Source organism: Phoenix dactylifera, chromosome 12 (assembly GCF_051530095.1).
Source record: "Phoenix dactylifera cultivar Ajwa chromosome 12, Ajwa_hap1_PhDact_Kaust_v1.1, whole genome shotgun sequence".
Lineage (NCBI taxonomy): Eukaryota > Viridiplantae > Streptophyta > Magnoliopsida > Arecales > Arecaceae > Phoenix > Phoenix dactylifera.
Window position 1 is genome coordinate 1,702,245 of NC_143201.1, and position 24,117 is coordinate 1,726,361.

The window sequence follows — 24,117 nt, forward strand, 5'->3', positions numbered from 1 at the left end:
GCACTCCTATATTGGGACAATAGTGGAGAGAAAGCAGGAAACAAAACAAGCAAAATAGACTAACCACACAGAGAGAGAGAGAGAGAGAGAGAGAGAGAGAGAGAGAATGGGGGAGGGACAATTCAAATCTAAAAAACACATGGACCTGAAGCCCATATTATGATGGGCCAGTCCTGTGAACATGAGGGCCCATGTGTTGGACCAAAGGCCTGTTAGGCCGTCCGAGGAGCCCTAATAGGATATTATATAAGCGGCGACGGGTGGAACGCTTGCCCTCTTTCTCCTTTTCTTTCGTCGTCGGGAATGGCGCATCGGCTGCTGAGAGACGCGCAGGCCGACGGATGGGAGCGCTCCGACTTCCCCATCATCTGCGAATCCTGCCTTGGCGACAACCCCTATGTTCGAATGGTGCGCCTTCTTCCATCTCTTCTTCTCTTCTTTTCTTTATTCTCCCTAACTCTCTTCCTTCGTTCGAAAGAGGATTCGAAGGAGCTTATAGTTAGAAAGCCTAGCCATAGATGCAAAAGGAGCAGCAGCCTGTCTTATTTTCCAATTTATTGATTCCATCTTTGGTTTGGTGTTCTTATAGGGAGGTAATAGAAAGTTTCTAATGAGGTATCGAGGAGGCATCGGAGGATTAAGAAATAAACCGAGTTTTGTTCATATCTTTTATGAAATAAAGATCAGTTCTTTGATCTGTTAGATTTGTGATCGAGATTGTGTTTCTTCAAGAAGGACACCAGCGGAAACCCTAGAACTTTCCGGACGAAGGAACAGAAACCTTAAATTTATTCTCTTGATTTTTATGCCGATAGAGTTGTTTGTGCTTAGGTTTGGTTTTCTTTTGGCGCCCAGAAATGATCTTATGACCGGAAAAGTGAACGTTTTGAACGATTTGCTCCCTGGATTACGATTCTAGGTCGGGTACAATGGAGTATAATTCGTCTTGTTTCTTTTCTTGGATAAGACTGAAATCTCTTCCAGTTTTTTAATAGGATTGCCGATTGCGATAGAAGATCTTTCTACCACTGTCTTTGCCTGCAAAGGTTAAACTACCTGAAACGCTAATCATACGAAACTTTACTTTCTTTTTTAAAAAAATGTTCTAGTTTCTGCATAAGTTTGGTTACCTTTTAACATTCCAGAATTTTGTCAGTCAGAGTAGTATGGGGCTAAATTGGCTTTTCGAATCTGGAGTTGCATGTCTTGACAAATGTAGTGTCTAAGTGTATTTGATCTTTTTTTTTTCTTTCTTTCTTTATATGAAGTTCAAATTTTCTGGGAGAGTTTTCCAATTGGAATGGTGATAAAGGGATTTAGGTAATAGTAGGTCTCACCAAACATAGCGTCTAAATATAGTTGATTTTTTTTTCCTTTCTTCATACAAAGTTCAAATTTTCTGGGAAAGTTTTCCAATTGGAATGGTGATAAAGGGGTTTAGTACTTGTGCTGTCTTTTTTTGGCAGGAAAAAGAGAGGCAAGCCCTAAATGTCATACAAATTAACAGAAGCAGTTATTAAGTTCTGCATTCACCAAATGAAATGTTTTATTTCTTCCTAGGTTTATATTTTCTCTTAAGACTACGAGAGTCGAGAGTTGATTTTCATTAATTAAAATAGCAAAGGCATTTGTTTTTTGGGCTACAAACTCTGGTCTGATTAAACTCAGCAGTTTGCGCTTTTATTTCAGTTAAATTTCAACCTTTAGAAAATTTTTCTTCATAGGAATACAATTCTTGACAAGTAATCGAACATAGCTTTGACTTCTTTTAATGTTCAAAACTGGTTTGAGCTTGAGTGAGATAATTCTAATTGTAGTTTTCTGCATGTGCAAATTGCATGCACATGGTTTGGTCTATATGAATGTTGTACTCTTGGGTGGGTAATGGCTTTTGTTTCATATGCAATGTTCTCGTGTCATGGTCTTTTGTTTCATATCCTGAATTAAAATTTCATTATGGAAGTGGGCAATGACTTTCCTGGTATCTCTGCTTGGATTGCACAGTCAAGGGCAGATTATGACAAGGAGTGTAAGATCTGCACACGACCATTTACAGTCTTCAGGTGGAGACCGGGACGCGATGCAAGATACAAAAAGACAGAGATCTGCCAGACATGCTGTAAGCTGAAAAACGTGTGCCAGGTCTGCCTCCTGGATCTTGAGTATGGGTTGCCTGTTCAGGTTCGGGACACTGCCTTGTCTATCAATTCCAATGATGCAATCCCGAAGAGCGACGTGAATAGGGAGTACTTTGCAGAAGAGCATGACCGCAGGGTGTGTTGGTGAACAGCCTGTACTTATTTCCTATTTTAACTTGCTTTTTAACTTTATTTTTTACTAGTATCACGTTTTTGTGCCGCATTTTACTGTTAAAGAGGTACTTTTTTTGTCAATTTTAATTTGTGGTCATTTCTTACTCTTTGTTTTGCTGGGGTATTTAGTGTTGCTTTTTTTGTGTGTATTTGTTTTTCTTGTATCAGTGCCTTGCAAGAGGATCTAGTAGGTATTGAACATGGTAGGTTTTTTCACAGATATGCAACAGAGTTTAATTAGACTTTTTTTTTCAAAAAAAATTGATTGAGGTCTGTAGGTAGGACTTAATAAGCTAAAATGAAAATTTTGGTACTTGAGGTACATTGTAAAAGACTTAACTATTGTATTGAATTTTAGATTTTTTCCCTATCTTCTGTGCTAGACTAAGAATTACTTTTCTAGATTCAAGGGTTATATTCTCTAAAACAGAAGAGGGATCAATTGTTTTTTTTTTAGTTCATTAATGGGATTAGTTGATAGAGCAATTTGTCTGTAGCTTAACGGGCTCCATGACAAGCAGCTTTTAGTTCTAGTGACTCCAAATTGGTGCTTTGGGAATAATTGCATGATGAAAGTTTTTTCAATCAATGCAAACATCACTAGTCTCAATTAATTGCTCCATATTCTTTACAGAAAAGCACATTATGATCAATGGTGCTATATGTAATTTCATTGATCGTGAAAACCTGATAGACTATGGAGTCTAAAATTTTTCTCTTCCAAAAGATTAAGAAGATGAAACTTTTAGAATACTACACATTATTGGGAAAAGATACTTTTGGCGGGTTTGGCTTAAAGTAAGCTTATCTACACCTCCCATGGAAGTGAATCAAAGCATTACAAAACCTGCTAATTTACATCTAAAGTTTTGTTGATACACAATTTGTTGAGAAAAGCCAAGAAAACTCAGGAGTGTGCTAAAGGATCCTGAAAATCAATCACCTTCTTCAGAGTTATTTTATGTGCTGATTAAAAAACAATCTTTTGTCTATCATGCTTTATGTTGAGGTAACTTTGAGAAGAGCTGAAGTATGAGGATAGTAGGTAGAAATGATACTTGAGGATTTTTTTTAAAAAAAAAAAAAAATCAAGGTGGCATCTGAAGTGTAAAATTAGCTAAGGAAAGGTTTGTCTGAGAGCACATTACTTGTAGTACTAGTTCGAGGAAATTCTAAAATTGTAAACCTATGATTATCGATAAGTATTGCATGAACACTGAAAATTTTTGGAGTATCATAGCATGTGTTAATGTATTTTAGATGTTTATTGATCATCCAAAGCTGGTGAAAGGAAAATATAGAAGGAAAATGTAATGTAGATAGCGAAGGGAAGGGTTTTGATGTGGGATATTTGACTGCTGTTGGTGTTGTCAGAGTTCTATGTTTAAAGTTCTAAAGCTTTTACGAAAGAGAGTTTCGTGTAAGAATGGGGCAGAACTGCTTGATTGTAAGTCTAACCAATCCTAGCTTTCTTGAATTGAAAGTTTGAGGGTTTTCTGAAAGGTCTATCAAACGCCTTCAAGTTTCCTATGAAAAATTGAATCCACACCTAAATAGTGAAATTTGATTTGGTATCCACTTAAAATTGGCCATTGCAGGGCCAGTCCTGGCACCTGAAACAGGTTGACATGGTACCTTTTAGTTTTTCTTATTATTTTAATTAAAGTGTTTTTAAAGTCTTTTTATTTGTTTCAGCATGTCCAGTCACGTGTCATGTCAGCCATTTGCCAGCACACCTTGTGTACGAACACTTAAATCATTTCCTAAGACTAGCATGAGACCATGATAAATGTTCCAGCTCTTTGTACTTTTTTTAAGAAACAAAATTTGCAGGGGTGGGGGGAGATGGGATGGACTTATAACTATTTCAACACTTGTTATTATGTTGACCACAACTTTTGTCATTGGGATTTTAATTGGGATACTAAAAGCACTGGAAAGCTTAATAAGTGTTCTGATGTTATAGTCTTTTTCTCCAAGTTTAACATAGATTTTTTTCTTATAAGCATGCTAATTGTTGATAAGTGGATCGGGTATTGCATCTTGTTGATGATAACATCTATCATTTTCTTATTCCTCAAGGTTGCTATGAATCAATTACCATACTATCCTTTTGTTATGCCTTATCGTAATTTATAACGGCCCTTTTATCGAGAACTTCTCACCTTACAATATTATTTGGTGTGAAATTAAGTTACTCCTTGGCCTAGTGTGAATGCTTTCCTTATTCAACCATAATTCCTCTTGTCCAAGTAATGCTTGCGTTTTCAAATGCTTTAAGTAATATGATGGTAGCTCTACCATGCTTCCCTTGTATGGAGAACTGTTCGAGGTTACTTTCACTGATCCTGGACTCATGTGAAAAATACTGAAGAATAATGATTTGGGGTGTTGTATATCCTCAACGCCTGTATTTTGCATTCAAAATATGAGGAAATCCTGGTTTTTGTGGTTATCTTTATGAACCATAATCCTGTGTTCTGTGGTTATCTTTATGGACAATGTGCATTATAAACTATGAACATTCATGATGAATATTAAACCTAGGAGTTTGTTATGATTCTTTTGAAGGTAAGGATATTCTTAGGCTTTAAAGAAGGAAAGTTGTTGCTTGGATGGGGATGCATAGGTGTAAATCTCCAGACGGCACATTGAAACCTTTATCTCTAGTGATTTTGTCTATAATCAAGTCATAAAAGTCTTATCTTGGACTAATAGAAAGATATCTAGTGACAATTCACTATGTCTTTATGATCAAAGTTTTAAATACCAGTATTGAACCTTATATGTTTTTTCCCATCAAAATGGTACAGTATAAGTACAGTACCAACCGTTAGTATGTCCCGGACCTGAAAACATCAAAAAGATTAAAACTACTGTTGGTACCAACCAGTATGTTCAGTATAGAGAATGGACTGGTAGAGCCGGTACATACTAGTACATACTAGTATTGGTATCGATTCTACATCAGAATGGTACATTACCGATGGCACCATTCCATTTTGACGGCTCCTGAATCTATGTTTACAGTCATTCCTAAAGATCACTAATTAGGTAAAATGCCATGTATGAATGAAAGATTAATGATAGTTGCCTGTAGCACTACTGCTAGTGGAAGTTGCTGATCCTTGTTACCCTCTCAAGTAGATGCTAACATTATAATCCATGTTTAACCAAAAAATTGCCACAGGCACATAACCCATAACACTAGAACATTATTCATCATCCCAAATTATCCTTGACTCTGTTTTTTTCCTCATAGTAAAATCCATTTTCTTGGTTGGGCTTGCCTTGATAACCATTGTCTATGGTAGCTGTGGCATTTTTCAAAGTTGTTTTTTTTATTTTTTTTTTGGGCACCAAAGAACTGAGGAAGGGGCCCCCTTGTGGTCATGTAGATTAGCTGGTGGATTCTGATGTTGTTTTCATCTTGCACTTCGTTGGAGAAGCAAGAAAATCTTAGGTTCTAAATTGGGAGTAGATATTTCTTGTGATTTATTGACAGTCAGCTTGCTTTCTTTGATGAATGCTTGTACTTAGTGGCAAATGATATATGTATTTTTGTTGGTGGAGTAAAAAGGGCAGCGCCAGATGGATGGAGAATCTGACCCTGGAATTTAGTTCTACTGCAGTCTTTTCAATTACTTGCCTTGATTGTTGATGCTCCTGCATCAATTAATTACTCGGATCTGTCAGGGAAAAAGACCCTCTTTCTCAATTGAAAATATGGGAGCTATTAAGGTCTCATCTCATATTCCATCACCATTTGTCTTGTCTTATAATCCAACGTACGCCACCTTTTCTTAAATACCCATATCATGGAAATTCATACTTTTTACTTGAGGTTCGCACCAAGAATTGATGAAGTCGCCACTGAAAATAAGTATGGTCACAAGTCAAAGATTTAATTTGTACAACTGTTCATATTTTAGAAATGCTATCTGTAAGATAGTTTCTTCTTATCCACCTCACTTAAGGTTACTTTTATGGTTTCAAAATCAAATTTCATCCACTTTCTGGTCACCTATTTGTACCATTCTTGATATGATTAGCCTGCCTGTGGTGGCTTCCTGATGCATCTTTCCTTTCTAGCCTCTTCATTATCTATGCTAGTCAATGCCTAACAATTATTTTAAGGCAGGACTTCAAAACTTTTTAGCTGTTGCACTGCCTTGCAATGAGGCATATCACATATGCAATGCCAAAAGTTGGGAAGTGCTTATGAAGTAAAGGAAACTTGAGATTAGGGGATAGCTGGCAGTTCAGGAATAAGTTCTTTACTTTTTGAAGGAATACGAAGACAAAAAGCACCTCAATTTGATTCACTAATGACAACAGTCTCTGTCTGTGTTGCTCCTCCATTTGGGAGCAGAGATACATTCTGATGGCACAATACCTTGCACAATGATTTCATTTAATATACTCTACTTATGATCACACTGAGATTTTCCAGTTGCCCTGATCAACTCAACAATCACGCCACTGCATGTCCTCCCACATCTAATATAATTTTCCATGTGGAGAGACTAACGGTTTTTAGGGCTGAGCTTGTGCAGATGTGAGGTGTGTCCATGTGGCTGCTGGATCTTACTAGAATGCCGGAACATATCCTGAGTTCAATTTATAACTGACCTGGTGTCTATGACCTTATCCAGGCAATAAATAAAAATTGACCACATTAACTGGTACCATATACAGATTTAATATTTAGAATATACTCTCATCTAGTATACATATATGCTTGTTTTTAAAGCATCCAGTCAGAGTGTTATCTCTCCTTTTCCATTCTTCTGCAGCTAATGTACATCTATTGACATATCACCTCCTTTACAGGCTAGAGCTGGCATTGATTATGAGTCTTCATATGGAAAGGCGCGTCCAAATGACACCATTTTAAAGCTTCAAAGGACAACACCATATTACAAAAGGAATCGGGCACATGTTTGTAGCTTTTATGCGCGTGGTGAATGCACACGCGGTGCTGAATGTCCATATCGGCATGAGATGCCTGTTACTGGGGAGTTATCCCAGCAGAACATAAAAGATCGGTATTATGGGTATGTATGACAGCTGATCATCACCTTTTTGTTCGGGATGTAGGTTTACTTCAGTACACAGAAGGGAGAAAAAAATACATGGAATCAATAGGATGCATATAAGCCTTCTGGCTTGTGCTGGTAGCTTGATCTTAGTTGCATTCTTTCAATGGGTGCCTTGGAATCTTCATTAAGCTGCTGGCACAAACCATTAAGGTTATTTGCCATGTTTTAGTATCTGTTGAATTGTTTATATTTTGCTCAATAGAACTGCTGTGCTAACTCACATCCTATGAATAGTGGATACTGTTTTAAGATGGTATGCAAAACTTGAGCATTTGCTTGTAATCAAATTCTTGCATTGGAGGGCTCTTACAACCACCTCCTCAGAAAAAAAGGAAAAAAGAGAGAGCAAACTGGGCGCGACCCCTGGAATAGCCCCTTGAATGTATTATTTGTATTAATATATTGTAATCAGAGTTCCTTATCTTTGTTTGAGATCATATACTGTACTTGCTTGTATGTTCCATTCACATTATATTTCTAGCCAGCAATATATGCATGCCAATGATACAGCTCAAATTTAATTGCTATGAGCTTGAGTGCAGCGCAATTGATGCTAGCTATGCTTTTAGAGTCATTTTACCCTGATGATTGCTTTTGCTGTGATGATATGAAGTGTTTCATCTGGCCAGAATATCGGTTGCTTATTGACCAAATCGTGCAAGTCCAGCAGTTCTTAAATTTCTGCAATCCATTTTCGAGTGGACCTCCTGAGCCCAATAAAAGAACTGACTTAGGAATAGTGGCAATTTTGTACCTGACCTGTTCATGCACAAATCTGGATCATGGGGGACATTGATGAACTATAAGTATTGATGAAGCTCTAATTAGCTGGTCATTCCCTCATTGCCACTATAAGGTTTTTGGTTTAAAGCAAGTTGGTTTTATGGATAGTGTTCTAATGGGCTAGATATTGTTGAGGTAACACTGACTCAACAAAAACCTAACATTTGCATCTGAATCTAGATTTTTGATACATTTCAATCTGCATGTCTTGTGCATGTCTTCATTCTGATCATTCTTAATTGTCTGGTTGCGAATACTTTGTGAATTTTTTTTCTTTATTGTGATTTTTTTTCATTGAAGTGCTGTTCTCTCATGATAATGGCATCCCTTGTTTGTAGGGTGAATGACCCAGTCGCTCTGAAGCTCTTAAGCAAGGCAGGTGAGATGCCATCTCTGACGCCCCCAGAAGATGAGGGCATAAGGACACTGTACGTTGGGGGCCTTGATGCCCGAGTCACCGAGCAGGATCTGAGGGATCACTTCTATGCCCATGGCGAGATTGAATCAATCAGGATGGTGCTCCAACGAGCATGTGCCTTTGTGACATACACAACAAGAGAAGGAGCAGAAAAGGCTGCAGAGGACCTAGCCAACAAACTCGTCATTAAAGGGATGCGTCTGAAGCTGATGTGGGGAAAGCCTCAGGCCTCCAAACCAGAGGGGGAGGTACCAGACGATGAGGCTGCAAGGCAAGGGCTCGTGGCACACGGAGGGATGCTTCCAAGAGCTGTTATATCCCAGCAGCAAAGCAACCAGCAGCCTCAACCACCAGGCACACAGGACCAGCAGCAGCCACCCCTGCACTACTTTAACATTCCAGCGCCGCCCCCAGCGGAGCGAACCTTCTACCCCTCAATGGATCCTCAGAGAATGGGTGCTCTAGTACCGTCTCAGGAAGCCAGCGACAGCAAGGGGGGATCAGACAAGCAGCCACCGCTGCGAGCACCAAATAGCTCAGGGCAAGCCTACCCTGTTATGCCGCCCCATCTTCAGGGCCAGTACCCACAGTTTTATGCACCATATGGGTACATGGCCCCAGCACCGCCACCTTATCAGCAGCAGTATCCTCCTTACCAGTCAATGATGGCTCCGCCCCCGCCTCCACCTGCGCCTCCTGCAGTGCAGCAGTACCCTTCAGGTGCGCCTGGGTCGTCTTCTCAGAGCTGAGATCGTTTTTGGCAAAATTTCTTCTTTTCCTTGTATTCATGTGCTCTTTGCTACCCATAGAACCAGGCTTGCTGCATTATTCAGTTAATATATGGATGATGAAATCTAAATTCTGGCCGATTCTCTATGAGATGATCGAACTTGGATGGTTTACAATCGATAATGGTGCATGCTGTTTATCTTTGCTGTCCAGAGATATACTGTTGCCAGCCAGACTGAAGGAACTCTCTGCATTAGACGCTTGAGTAGAAGAAGTGCAGTAAGCTTGAAGAGCATACATCTGAACCGTGGTGTACTTGCCGTCCAATTCCGAGGTGGTTGAGCCAATTGCAGTGGATTTCAGTGGTTGGATTTTCAAGATACCAGGTTTCTGATACGTTAAAATCCTTGGTTTCCCGTCACCCAGGTTATTCACGATGAAAATCATGAAGGATATCTTCAGCTATGTCCAGAGAATGTCGACAGCAGGTCTCAATACCACTGGGAACACAGTTTCTTCCAATTGAAAGTGAGAAATGGAGAAAAAATTTTAGAGAACAATGATATAAAAATCATTGATCATCAAGAAACAAGCAAATAGATAGTGAATCAAATCAAATATCCTCAAAACTATAGACAAACAAGGGAATGAAAAGGAATGAACGAATTTGGTAGGATGCTAATTTGTCACACCGGCATTGCAGGCGCCTAGCTTTTCCAAAAGCTAGTCTCTTTGCCAGCTAGTTCCCTCTAATCCCCTCACCGAATTCAGTCCCAAATCTAAACCTTCAAATCCAGGTACGAGAGAAAAGACCAACAGCACAAGGACTCTTTTAGGGATGAGGCAGAATGGATGTACGGTGCCGCCTCTAAATCTCATTGGAGGACTTAATTTTTGGATCTTACAGTGAACAGCCACACGGCATGGATGGTGCGATGCATCTCACGCATGGCCACATTAGGGGAGCTACATTATAAAGTAGAATCGATGTTTTTCTCATGAAGTTACGTGGCATACTCCATTGATATTAGATACGTATAGTTCTAGGGTTGATGAGCAGATCTAGAATAGTAGTGGTTCAATGTTCCTACTGAAGTTGTTTTGCAAGAAATTTTTATTATTTGAGTTGTGAAATTCCAAGTAATGCAAAAATTAGTGTAGTTTTTGGTGCACTGGGGATGAAGAAGGGGGGATTTAATCGATGAGGTTATGCTTCGAAGATCAATATGGTGTACTCTGCAGTTTTCGTTTGTGGCTCCTTCAACTTTTGGCATGGTATATTTCATCATATTACCTATAGCTACACCTTGTGTTGTATCAGTTTTTTATACAAATTCCCTGAAATTTTTAATCATTAATTAATTGATGTTAAAGGAAATGCAAAGCCACAATTCAATATCTCAATGAAGAAATAGTTCTGCTCTGAAATTCTGCTTGTATGTATATATTTTAAGAAGCCAACTAGCTGACAAATCATCAAGATGACCTTTTCCCCTTCAAGGCATGGAAATTAATAGTAAAGCTTTGCTTGGAAGACAACTTTGCGTGGACCTTTTTCTGAAATTTGACAGTTGTTTTCGAAGAACCCTTGTGTGGGCCAGGCTTTCTTGGCTATCCAAGTTGGACTGGTGAATTGTGGGCTCAATTATGATTTTAAGCTCAGACTCGGCAATATGATGTTTCTGGCTCCATTTTCTCATTGTCTCTCTCTTATTTCTACTTTTTTTTTTTTCTCTCTCTTTCGATTCTTTTATGATTTTGTTATATTTCTGATAAAATCTACTGGACTGTTGGCCCTCCAAAAAATTCTGATTATTTTCTAAGAGCTAAATTTGTGCATACGTATGATGACCAAGCAACCATATTTTTTTGCTGTCGCTTTTTGTTTTAAAAAAAATAACTGAAACAATTTCTTTTCCAAATTCCCGACAATAGAAAATATCTCTAATTACATTTTATTATTATTATTATTATTGTTATTATTATTGCAGTAAAGGCCGGTGCGTGGCCGACAATGAGAAAAAAAGAGAAAAGATGAAGCGTTGTAGACGAGCATATAAGAGTTTTTGGAGCGAAAAAGCAGTCAAGAAAGCAGCAAAAAAAAAATAAAGATGAATTGGTGGCATGGTTGGGGACAAAAGATAGCTTGGCATCGGCGGAAAAATAGCTTAGTCAAACGGAGTTGAGGATAAAATTAGACGGAAAAAAGGTTGGAAAAAATATTTTTTAAAAAAATAAAAGCAAAACTTTTCTTTTTTTAAAAAATAATAAAAATAAAAAATAAAAAAATAAAATAATTAAATATAATTTTTATTTATTTTTATGTTTCCGTTCAAAAAAAGAATTACTAGACACGACCTTTGCCGTAGTTTTTCAGCCCAGTCTTATCAAATCCTGTTTAGACCGGGATGCAAGTTTTTTCTCGCCACGGCACTGGAGGCAGGGCAGCGATATAAATAAATGCCACGCCGCACCCCACCAAGTTCCCAACCACGCCCCCGTGAGGTGTTATTCGCTAGGATTCCACAGGTTTGGTACAACTCCACTGGGCACAATTACAAGACTAGTTCTCATCGTCTTTTTCGCCCACTTCTCCATGGACTCCAAGGATAGCCATCCAAGTTGCTCCCCGGTCACTTATCCTACATATTTTGGAATCCACTATAATGATCCAAGCACAAATATGCATGCAACAATATAACTGCGGAGTCATTGCATGAGATTTCCAACTCTGTAGACTTTGTCAGACGGTGATTCAACTTGAATTATATTTTTTTTTGATACACAACTTGAATTATATGAAGTTAGACTAGGGTAGTTCTTAGATTGGACCCATTAGTGTGAAAAGGAATATTGAAAGGTGAGAGCACTCAATCCGTAGGTAAAGCATTTGTATAGCAAAGCCAACAAGGCAGTAGATTGGATAGCCTTATATGTAGCTTTCTGGAGAGAGCTACAAGAGAGAAGATTATCCGGTGCACATCGAAACTTGTTATTTTTTGATTTTTTTTAGATGTATTTATATCCGATTAATACGAGACATCCGCTTCAACAGCAGCACGGAAGGGGGAAAAAAAAAAAAGAGGAGAGAGAGAGCACCTCTTGTCATTTTAGATTTGTTGCCTAAATATACACCCTTACTTTGCTTCCACTGGCAAGTGATTCTAACTCCGCATATTATATACATACATACATACATACATAATACAGCTGTTTGGTAACTTCTTCTCTGTTTCCCATTCATGTGTATGTAATAATGTCTAATCCAATAATCTTTAACCAGATCTCTAAATCTCTATCTCACGTGTACTTTGACTGTTGTATTCTGCATGTTGCATGTCTCCTCCAAATTGACGAGTCTTCGTACCACCACATGCTATGCAAGAAGAGAAATATTAATGGTAGATGGAAAGAGATGAGTTGGCTTAGCCAGATGATAAAGAATATGAAAGTCTTGGATCTGCAAATTGGCTTTCCCTTGATGTGGGCCTCAATGTTAGACACATGTAAAGCTATCAACATCTAACATTGTAAGGAATAACAAGAGATTGCTCCTAGTGCATCATAGGTTTGAAGTAATAACCTCTCTCAGGATTAGGATTTTTCTTCTTCTTCTTTTTCTTCTTTTTAAAGGTTCGCATAATGCTTGATTTAGTCTCCAATTATTAATACAAGTTGGCATATTTTTTAGTTACTGCAGTTGATCTAATATATATATATATATATATATATATTATACTTAGTAATAACATGGCCTCATATCTAATTGGCTTTATATCAATTGACTTTCAATTTAAACACGAGTGCATGTACGTATGTATCCGCGTGCACATATAGATACATACATACACCAATACATATGTATAGATACATACATACACATACATACATATATACACACACATACATACACACATATATACACACATATCCATACATACATACATATACATACATACGTACGTATATACGTGTTAGCAATATATTATCTAAATAAACAAATGAATCTAAAATTACAATTAATGGAAAATCTTTATAGAGAATAATATATATATATTATTCGACATCAAAATAAATCTATTCTAGCACAAAATAAATCTATTCTAGCACAAAATAAATCTATTCATTTAATAAAATTAAATCACAAAATTGCAAATCCTACATATCTACTAATATTAAATTAAAAATATAAGTTAGAGGAAATAGCCTGATTGAAGGCAGGTCGAAGCGCGTAGATGCTATCCCAAAGAAGTGTTTGCCCCATGTACGGGTCTTCCGACAATCCTCCTCTGAGATACGACGACCCTACAACTTCTTCTTCGGTACGTATCGGAAGTAGGGGTGCAAATGGGTCGGGTCGGATCGGGTCCTAAGTGACCCCGATCCGACCCGATTTTTTGTTCGGGTCCTAATTTTGGACCCAGACCCGACCCGGTTGAAAATTGGGTCGGGTTGGGTCGGGTCCGAGTCGGGTCCGGATCGGATTCGGGTCCAAGTCGGGTCGGGTTCGGGTCCGATCGGGTCCATTTTTTTGTGTTTTAGAAAAAAAATTTGGGCAAATCTAATTTGGTCATATCATAATTATGAGATGCTGGGTGACCCATGACTTGCAATTGACCTCCGGTCAGAACAGATGACCCATGACTTATAACTAAGTCGGTCTACAAGCCAAATTTCATATCACACTATTTTTTATCTATATGACTGATTGGACGGAACTTGGTGTCTTCCAGCTCCCCTCTCACGAGGACAAAAAAAATCCCAGACCTTCTTCCAAAATCCACTTCCATTGCAGAAAACTGGCGCGACCCATATTCAGTTCAGTTCAGTGTTCCCTCACTTCCTCTCTGCAAAAGTTAAAAGAAACAAAAACCAGAAAACAGAAAGTAAAAAAATGCCAGCTACCGAGACACCAGAGGTATCAACAGTGTAATAGATGGAGATAGAATCCTAACGGGCCGAGGTTCCTTTGGATTTTATGCTTGTTGCTATCCTTCCACGCTTGAATCCTACTCCCCCCCCCCAACCCACAAACACACACACACACACACAAAAAAAAAAAAAAAATCTCTTTTGCTTCCCCCCCCTCTCTCTCTCTCTCTCTCTCTCTCTCTCTCTCTCTCTCTCTCTTCGGGTCCATTCGGGTCGGGTCGGGTCTCTTCGGTAAACCCAGACCCGACTCAGAAAATGATTCGGGTCCAATTTTAGGACCCGACCCGGACCCGCGGGTCCTAAAATTCGGGTCGGGTCGGGTCTACACGGGTCGGGTCGGGTCGGGCCGGGTCTCGGGTCGACCCGACCCATTTGCAGCCTTAATCGGAAGAAGTCAAAACGAACCCAATCGAACTTGCAGATCCAGCGAAGAACAAAAGCAAAAAGGATAAAATATAAAAGTGCAAAAATAAAAATCACAAGTGGCTAAGAGAAGGAAGAACTTTTCTCCAGAATTTTTTCAGTATTGTTTTCTATTTTCTCGTATATCGAAAGAGATAAAATCAAGAGGTATTTATAGGGGTAATTGTGCAGGGGCAAATGTATCTTTTTGCGGACGCGTCCACGCTTTCCATTGATGCGCCCACTGTGATTTCGCAAAATTCAAATGAAGAAAGAAAAAAAAAATGGCAGCGGGCGCCCGCTTGCTATTGCGCATGCGGCCTGAGAATGGCTGCGTTAGCATTTAATTTTTCAATCAATCCCCCACAAAAATTATTATTTTTTAATAATTTTAAAATCAAAACAAAATGCTGGATATCTTATATTATGTAATAGGTGTAGGTACCTTTCGGTTTGAACCTTCATTTAGTGACAATTGATTACATCTGTGGAGCCAAGGTGGTCTTAACCTTGAACCTCGGTCCATGGCTCAGATTAAATCAACAACACATATAATATAGCCCGATCTGGGTTCTAAGCGGGTTGCGCTAATATAGCATGCGCAGGTATCTATCATGTACTTTTTAGGAAATAGCTCTTTTCTCATAATCGCGGCCTCACGACTGCACATATAGGTGAATCCTAATAAGAAAGCTAGCAAGAAAGCTCATGCCTCTTAGGTCTCGGACTCATTAAGAGTTATACAAACAAACTCATCCTACCACTTGCTTTTATGAGCACTAGCGCCATAGGGATGAGGAAAACATAAAACAGTGCTCCTCTTAGTCACACTCCGGTTTGTTTCTATCCATTGAACCTTTTAAAGTTGGGTTCCCACCGTAGTGATCTATCTTTATGGGTTAAGCTCCATCTCCCTCGACGACTCTAGAACCACTATTCTAGATAAACCTTTTGTAAGCTGATCAGCCAAATTATTTTTTGATTTTACAAAATTTAGAGCAATAATGTTATTCTTTAATTTATATTTTAATGATTTATGACGCACTTTTAAGTACCTGTTTATTTTTACATTGGCATTTTCTTGGTTGCATTTATCTATTGCGGATTTACAGTCACAATATAAGGAGACAGGTGGTAAAGGTGACTCATCTGTAGGAAGGTCTATTAGTAGATCTCTGAGCCACTCAGTCTCAATGCTAGTGGTGTCTAAGGCAATTAGTTCAGAGCCTATGGTACTTCTAGATATCAGTGTTTGTTTGATGGATTTTCAAGACACAGCAGCACCTCATAGAAGAAAAACATATTCTGTGGTGGATTTAACATTTAAGATATCGTTGATCCAGTTGGCATCACTATAGCCTTATAGAATAGTAGAAAACCCACTAAAGTGCAAGCTATAGGATTTGGTACCCTTAAGATACCTAAGGATCCTCTTTAATACTGTCTAGTAATCTCTATTTGGATTAACAGTATATCTACTAAGTCTATTTACAACATATGCTATGTCTGGCCTGGTGTAGTTTGCTAGTAATTCTGGTGAGCCTATTATTTGAGCATATAGGCTTTGAAGAATAAGAATTCCTAAGTTCTTCTCTGATACTCTTGAGCTTATAAGCATTGAGTTAACCATATCCATTAAAGTCCTATTCTTCCTTTCTGCTACTCCATTTGATTGGGAAGAATAGGGTGCAGTCACTTCATGAATAACTCCATGATCTTCATAAAATTGAGTTATATCATTAGATGTATATTCACCTCTCCGATCTGATCTAAGGATTTTAATTTTCTTTTTCTATTGGTTCTCAGATTTGATCTTAAAAATCTTAAATTTGCTTAGCACCTCATCCTTCGTTTTAATTAGGTAGATTTAACAGAACTTGGATAAATCATTTATGAAGGTCACAAAGTATCTGTTACCTCCCCTAGAAGTTTTATCCGAGTCACAAACATCACTATGAATCAACTCTAATAGATCTGAATCCCTATTAACAGATTTAAAATGCTTCCTAAGAAGTTTGGTTTGTACACAAATTTGACATTTCTCATGGTTCTTAAGATCACTTTTTGGTATTAGATTTAGGTTCATAAGTTGCTTAATTGAATTATAATTTACATAAGCTAATCTACCATGCCAAATAGAAGGAGGTTTTATATTCATAATCAAAAGATTTTCATTCATTGAAAGAGCTATTACATTCAACTTAAACAATCCTTCACTTATGAACCCTTTTCAATAAAAATTACACCATGAGAAATTACAACTTTATTGAACTTAAAAACAAAACGATGGCCTTGCTGGACAAGCAAGGAACCACTAATGAGGTTTCTTCTAACAACTGGAATATGTTGGACGCCGTACAGGGACGGAACTTTTTCAGAGGTAACCTTTAAGTCCACTCGTCCCACTTCTAGCACATACGCCTTCGAGCTATTTGCCATGATCACAGCTCCTCCACTTGAGACCTGGTAAAAAGAAAATCAGGACCGATCCAAACAAATATGAATACCAGCTCTGGTATCAATCCACCAATCAAGTGCTTGTAAAGTCATGTTAACTTCAGGAGGGAAGGAAATATACATGAAAGCTATCTTAGAGGAACCAACGTCGGAAGTCACCATGTTGACTTAAGCACTGGTTGTGGGTGGACCTTTCTTCTTGGATTGAAGAGGTGTAGTCTTCTTATACAAGCACTGGAGAGACAAATAGTTGGTCCGACCACACACAAAACAGAAACGAGCACCACCTTCCTTTTTCTTCTTCTTCTGCTTCTGGGATTGAATAGGTTTCCCATTGTAGTGGTGGCCAGGGTTTCTAAGGTTGTAGGGTTTCTTTTTGAAATTCTTACGGAAGGATCAGCTCTAATTTTTCTTAGGTGGGGCCTCTACATTATATGCTTTATTCTTGTGTCCAGTAGAGGTTTTACTCCTGAGCCTATGCTTTTCTTCAATTCTAATGGAGTTCAAAACTTGGGTTAGGGTAAGACCTCCTTGAGTATGCTTATTCATAGTCTTAGCAAAATCAGACCAGAAAGTAGGTAGTTTATCTATCAGACAGGCTACCTATAATGATTCATCCAAATTGGTTCCACTAGCCCTAAGCTGGTGGATCAGGATTTCAGAATCATTGATTTGGTCATTCATAGGCTTTGAGTCCGCCATCCTAAAATTATTGAAGTCAGAGGCCTTGAACCTCTTTACCCCAGCATCATCAAGACTATATTTGCTATCTAGGGTGTCCTAAAGTTCTTTGGCACTATTGACTGTGTAATAGATATCATACAACCTCTCAGAAAAGGCACCTAGGATTCTATAGATGCAATGATAGTTTATTTCATCAGGTGTCTTAAAGGGTGTGCTGGTGGAGGCAGAAGGCTCAGTGTTGGAGGAGGTTGAGTTTCGATTTGAGTTTTGGCGAGTAGCATATCATGAAGTAATTGGGTTGGACCCGCTATCAACTTTAGTAGTGCTTTTACTTATGGTTGAGATCTACATAGAGGCACAAGATCACAAATTTGTATTCAACTCTCTTATGATATATGCATTCGTCTATGCTATTGATTTCAAATCCAAATATCATTATGGTTTCATCAAATTTCAAGTGCCATTGCTTGGGTGCTTGTTTAAGGCCATAGAGAGTTCTGACTAGTCTGCAAACTTTATTTTCTTGGTCTGGGATTATGAATCTCTCTGGTTGGTCCATATAAATTTCTTCATTTAAGTCTCCATTTAGAAAAGTTGTTTTCACATCCATTTGATGAATCACTAATCTATGGATGAAGGCTAATATTATTAGGACTCTAATAGTTGTAATCCTAGCTACAGGTGCATAGACATCAAAGAAATCTATCCCAGGTCTCTGAGTAAAATCTTTGGCAACTAATCTAGCCTTAAATTAATCTACAGAGCTATCTGGCCTAAGTTTTTTTTCTTAAAGATCCATTTGCACCCTATAGTTTTACAGCTAGGAGGATGATCAGTCGATTTCTAAGTATGATTTTGGATAATTGACTGCATTTTATTGTACTTCTCTCTAAAAAGGTGAATTCAAAGATTTCAGTGCATCCTCAAAAGTAGTTGGAGTGTTTTCTATAAGAAAGGTATAGAAATCATCTCCAAATATTTTCTCTACCCTGGATCTCTTATTTCTTCTAAGTTCTACTTCTACTTCTATTTCACTTGTCTTTATTCTACTAGAGCTACTAGTTATACCACTATCTACTCTAGTCCTAAGTGGAGAGGTGTCTTCAAAATATGTTGCATCTCTGGCTTCTATGATGGTGTTGTTACTAATATCATTTTCTTCTAAATTAATCATCAGAAATCTATTGGCATTACTATTGGCTGCATATCCTATGAATATCGCATCCACTGTTTTAGGTCCTATTTTTTTCTTTTAAGTAGTTAAGATTAGGTTTTCTATATTTCCAAACTTCATATGGGGTTAGATAATTATTTTTAGAGAAAATCCTATTAATGATATAACAGGCTGAAACTAGAGCTTCTCCCCACAAATTCTCTATACTTATAAGCATTGAGTTAACCATATCCATTAAAGTCCTATTCTTCTTTTCTGCTACTTCATTTGATTGGGAAGAATAGGGTGCAGTCACTTCATGAATGATTCCATGATCTTCACAAAATTGAGTTATATCATTAGATGTATATTCACCTCTCCAATCTAATCTAAGAATTTTAATTTTCTTTTTCTATTGGTTCTCAGATTCAATCTTAAAAATCTTAAATTTGCTGAGCACCTCATCCTTGGTTTTAATTAGGTAGATGTAACAGAACTTGGATAAATCATTTATGAAGGTCACAAAGTATCTGTTACCTTCTCTAGAAGTTCTACCCGAGTCACAAACATCACTATAGATCAACTCTAATAGATCTGAATCCCTATTAACAGATTTAAAAAGCTTCCTAAGAAGTTTAGCTTCTATACAAATTTGATATTTTTCATGGTTCTTAAGATCACTTTTTGGTATTAGATTTAGGTTCATAAGTTGCTTAATTGAATTATAATTTATATGACCTAATATACCATACCAAATAGAAGGAGGTTTTATATTCATAATCAAAGAATTTTCATTCATTGAAGGAGCTATTACATTCAACTTAAACAATCGTTCACTTATGAACCCTTTTCAATAAACATTACACCATAAGAAATTACAACTTTATTGAACTTAAAAACAAGACGATAGTCTTGCTGGACAAGCAAGGAATCACTAATGAGGTTTCTTCTAATAATTGGAATATGTTGGACGCCGTACAGGGACAGGACTTTTCCAGAGGTAAGCTTTAAGCCCACTCGTCCCACTCCTAGCACACGCGCCTCCGAGCTGTTTGCCATGATCATAGCTCCTCCACTTGAGACGTGGTAAAAAGAAAACCAAGAGCGATCCGAATAAATATGAATACTAGCTTCGGTATTAATCCACCAATCAAGTGCTTGTAAAGTCATGTTAACTTTAGGAGTGAAGAAAACAGACCTGAAAACTGTCTTAGAGGATCCAGCACCAGAAGTCACCATGTTGACTTGAGCGCTAGTTGTGTGTAGATCCTTCTTCTTGGATTGAAGAGGTGCAGTCTTCTTATAGAAGCACTGGAAAGACAAATGGTTGGTCCGACCACACACATAATAGAAACGAGCACCACCTTCCTCTTTTTTCTTCTTCTGCTCCTGGGATTGAATAAGTATCCCATTGTAGTGGTGGTTAGGGTTTCTAGGGTTGTAGGGTTTCTTTTTGAAATTCTTACGGAAGGATCGATTATGATTTTTCTTAGGTGGGGTCTCTACATTATATGCATATTCTTGTGTCCAGTATTGGTTTTACTCGTGAGCCTATGCTACTCTTCAATTCTAATGGAGTTCAAAACTTGGGTTAGGGTGAGACCTCCTTGAGTATGGCTCAGAGTCTTAGTAAAATCAGACCAGAAAGTAGGTAGTTTATCTATCAGACAGGCTACCTGAAATGATTCATCCAAATTGGTTCCATTAGCCCTAAGCTGGTGGATCAGGATTTCAGAATTATGGATTTGGTCATTTATAGGCTTTGAGTCCACCATCCTAAAATTATTGAAGTCGGAGGCCTTGAACCTCTTTACCCCAGCATCATCAAAACCATATTTGCTATCTAAAGTGTCCCAGAGTTATCATACTTCCCCTCAGAAAAGGCACCTAGGATTCTATGGATGCAATGATAGTCTGTATAATCAGGTGTCCTAGAGGGTGTGCTGATGGAGGCAGAAGGCTCAGTGTTGCAGGAGGTTGAGTTCCGATTTAAGTTTTGGCGAGTAGCATATCATGAAATAATTGGGTTGGACTCGCTATCAACTTTAGTAGTGCTTTTACTTATGGTTGAGATCAATCATAATGTGGTGAGCCAGAACCGCATTTGGTTCTGCCACCTTCTAAAGTTATGGCCATCAAATTTTTTAGGTTTGGCACTAAGGTGGTCATTAGTGTTTGAGGCCATAAGTTCAAGATTGTAGAGAAGGGACAGAAACCTGAATGAAGGCAAAAAGTATATGTTAAAAGATTGCACCAAAAATTGTATTGAATTTTGAATGTCCAGTTGATATATCCAAAAAATAATAGCCAGATCAGCTTCAGATCGGTGGTGGAGCACTAGGCTCACTTAAGTACCAGCCTTTCTTAGATACGTATGTCTTTTTGACAAGCTTTTTTTAAACACTATTAGTTAGTGGATATAATCATTAGAAATCAAATAAATTCAATTTCTACAAAAGCCTAAGTGCAAACTTAAATTTGTTGTTATGAATTAATTAATTTTCAAATTTTCCGTTTGAATTTTCTAAATTAGTAATAAATGATTAATAATTTTGTGCCAGCAAATCAAATATTGTAATTGAGATCTACAATGTCAATTCAATGAATTATAAGATTTATTATCTTATTAGAATAATTGATTACTAATTTTGTGCTAGCAAATCAATTATTGTAATTGAGATCTAAAATGTCAATTCAATGAATTATAAGATTTATTATCTTATTAGAATAATTGATTACTAATTTTGTACCAGCAAATCAATTATTGTAATTGAGATCTAAATTATCAATTCAATGAATTATAATATTTATTACCTTATTAGAATAATTGATTATTAATTTTGTGCTGGCAAATCAATTATTGTAATTGAAATCTAAAATGTCAATTCAATAAACTATAAGATTTATTATCTTATTAGAATAATTGATTACTAATTTTGTGCTAGCAAATTAATTATTGTAATTTCGATCTAAAATGTCAATTCAATGAATTATAAGATTTATTATCTTATTAGAATAATTGATTGAGATCTAATAAGTTAATTTAATGAATTAATTATTATGTATTAACCAATTTTCAAATTTTTCGTTTGAATTGTATCTAAAAATTATTCTTTGAGGAGTCCAAATGGAGGTATGATAAACCTTTTGGAGATTAAATAAATTATTACCTTTTTAGAATGATTTACTGAATTATATATTACTAACGAAGAAATAAACAAACACTTCTTTGGATTGTTAGAAATATATTATCTAAATAAACAAATGAATCTAAAATAACGATTAATGGAAAATTTTTACAGAGAATAATATATATTAAATTAAAAATAATTTTATTTTAATACAAAAAAATCTATTGTAGCACAAAATAAATCTATTCATTTAATAAAATTAAATCACAAAATTGTAAATCCTACAGATCTACTAATATTAAATTAAAAATATAAGTTAGAGAAAATAGCCTGATTGAAGGTAGGTCGAAGCGCGTAGACGCTGTCCTAAAAAAGTATGTCTCCACGTACAGGTCTCCCAATAATCCTTCTCTGAGATACGACGATCCTATGACTCTTCGACCCTCAGAGATACAAACGCACACATATATATATATATATATCCACACACATACGTATGTATATGTAGGTATGTACCTGAAAAGGGAGAGATAAAGAGGATAGAAATGTACCAAGTAAAGAGGAGAGTAGGCAATGATCACACCTTTCATAGGCTAAAGGTGGAATTTGGATTAAGTACAGGAAGTGGCATTGTCCAGAAACTATGTAGGTCAAAGCACAACCACCAGTTTTTATTGATCCAAATGGGAAGACCTTTTGGTCGCATGGAGTGATATCTTCTTCTATGAATTAGAGTTAAAGATAGCTAGAAATCAAGATGAGGGAACCTAAATCAGTGGTATTAGACAGTTACAGCTATTAATGTGAGGTGAGTGCAGGTTAATGTCGTATTTCATAAAACATTTTTTTTGACTAAAATATTTTTTTGAAAAACCAATATTTAGATATATAATATCTAAAAAATAATTTTGATATATTTGATTGTTTATTTAAAAAAGATAGGTTACAGAATAACTTATAATTAGTTAAATATCTATTTTTTAAAAAATTTCTGTAAAATATCTAATATATTTTTAATTCTCTCTAAAAATTTAAAAATATTTTTTAAAAATTTATCCAAATTTTTGGTTGATATAAATTAAACTTTTTATATCTCATATAATTTTTTATAAAATACAAAAGCTTTATTATTTTATTATTATTATTATTATTTAAAGTCTTCAATTAAATTAAATATAAGCTATCTCTCTATTTTTTTTTTGTTTTTCTTGTTCTCCGCAAATCAAGCGAGTCATCGTGCGGGGCTCTTCCGTGAGCTGGAAATCAATTCGGATGCGACCCCTTGATGTCAGCCGCAAGTGACGTTTCAGTCGCTGTGGACTTGGATTCAAGACTCTTAGGGACCCACATCCAACCCATTTAAACGAAAAACGAACGTTAGCTCGGAGTGAGATCAGATCCGTCCAATTTAAAACTCGCGACGTTCGCTCCGCCGCGCAACTCAAGGGCGGGACCCCCGCCCCAGCCCGCTCACATTTACACCGCTAATTTTAATTTCCCCCCACAACAAGAATGCGCGTATTCATTATGCCAGATCTCAATCTGACCGTCTATCTAAAGAACGCCCGACTGACGAAGATTTCGGCACTGGGCTTCTTTAACGGGGCACCTCAGAGATTCCACCTATATAAATACCCTTCTAAATATTTATTTTAAATTAATATATATATATATATTTAAAATATTTATTTTAGTATTTTATTATTTAATTTTATTTATATATATTGTACCATCATAAAAAAAACTAAAGATTTCAAATTAAAATGACTAAAATATTTTTAATCAGTAAATATAAAAAATATAATTATAAAACAATTACAATAGAAAATAAAAAATTAATTTAAAAATTTTAATTTATCTTTAATTAAAATAAATATAATTTTTATTAACTATATTAGAAAAATATTTATATTAAAGATTTATGTAAAAAAATAGTATTTTATATAGATAAAAGATAAATATAAATTTTAAAAGAGTACACACCATAAATTTAAATTTTGAGGTGATATTTATT

The 24,117-nt window shown here is 36.6% G+C and overlaps 1 protein-coding gene across 1 annotated transcript; it reads left to right on the forward strand.

Annotated features, from left to right (window-relative positions):
- The first annotated feature begins 266 nt into the window (after positions 1 to 266).
- LOC103714100 (zinc finger CCCH domain-containing protein 40-like) lies at positions 267 to 9,474 on the forward strand. Its single transcript, XM_008801236.6, has 4 exons — positions 267 to 408; positions 2,005 to 2,274; positions 7,146 to 7,369; positions 8,536 to 9,474. The coding sequence occupies exons 1-4, from the start codon at positions 304 to 306 to the stop codon at positions 9,362 to 9,364; spliced, it is 1,428 nt and encodes a 475-aa protein (XP_008799458.3). The 5' UTR covers positions 267 to 303; the 3' UTR covers positions 9,365 to 9,474.
- Positions 9,475 to 24,117: the final 14,643 nt, after the last annotated feature.

What these genes read in the sequence shown, in the direction of transcription:
- LOC103714100 (XM_008801236.6), top strand. Translation starts at nt 304, where the DNA reads ATGGCGCATCGGCTGCTGAGAGACGCGCAGGCCGACGGATGGGAGCGC. An exon ending in ACAACCCCTATGTTCGAATG is followed by an intron (nt 409 to 2,004) that starts GTGCGCCTTCTT and finishes TGGATTGCACAG; the next exon opens with TCAAGGGCAGATTATGACAA. An exon ending in CAGAAGAGCATGACCGCAGG is followed by an intron (nt 2,275 to 7,145) that starts GTGTGTTGGTGA and finishes CCTCCTTTACAG; the next exon opens with GCTAGAGCTGGCATTGATTA.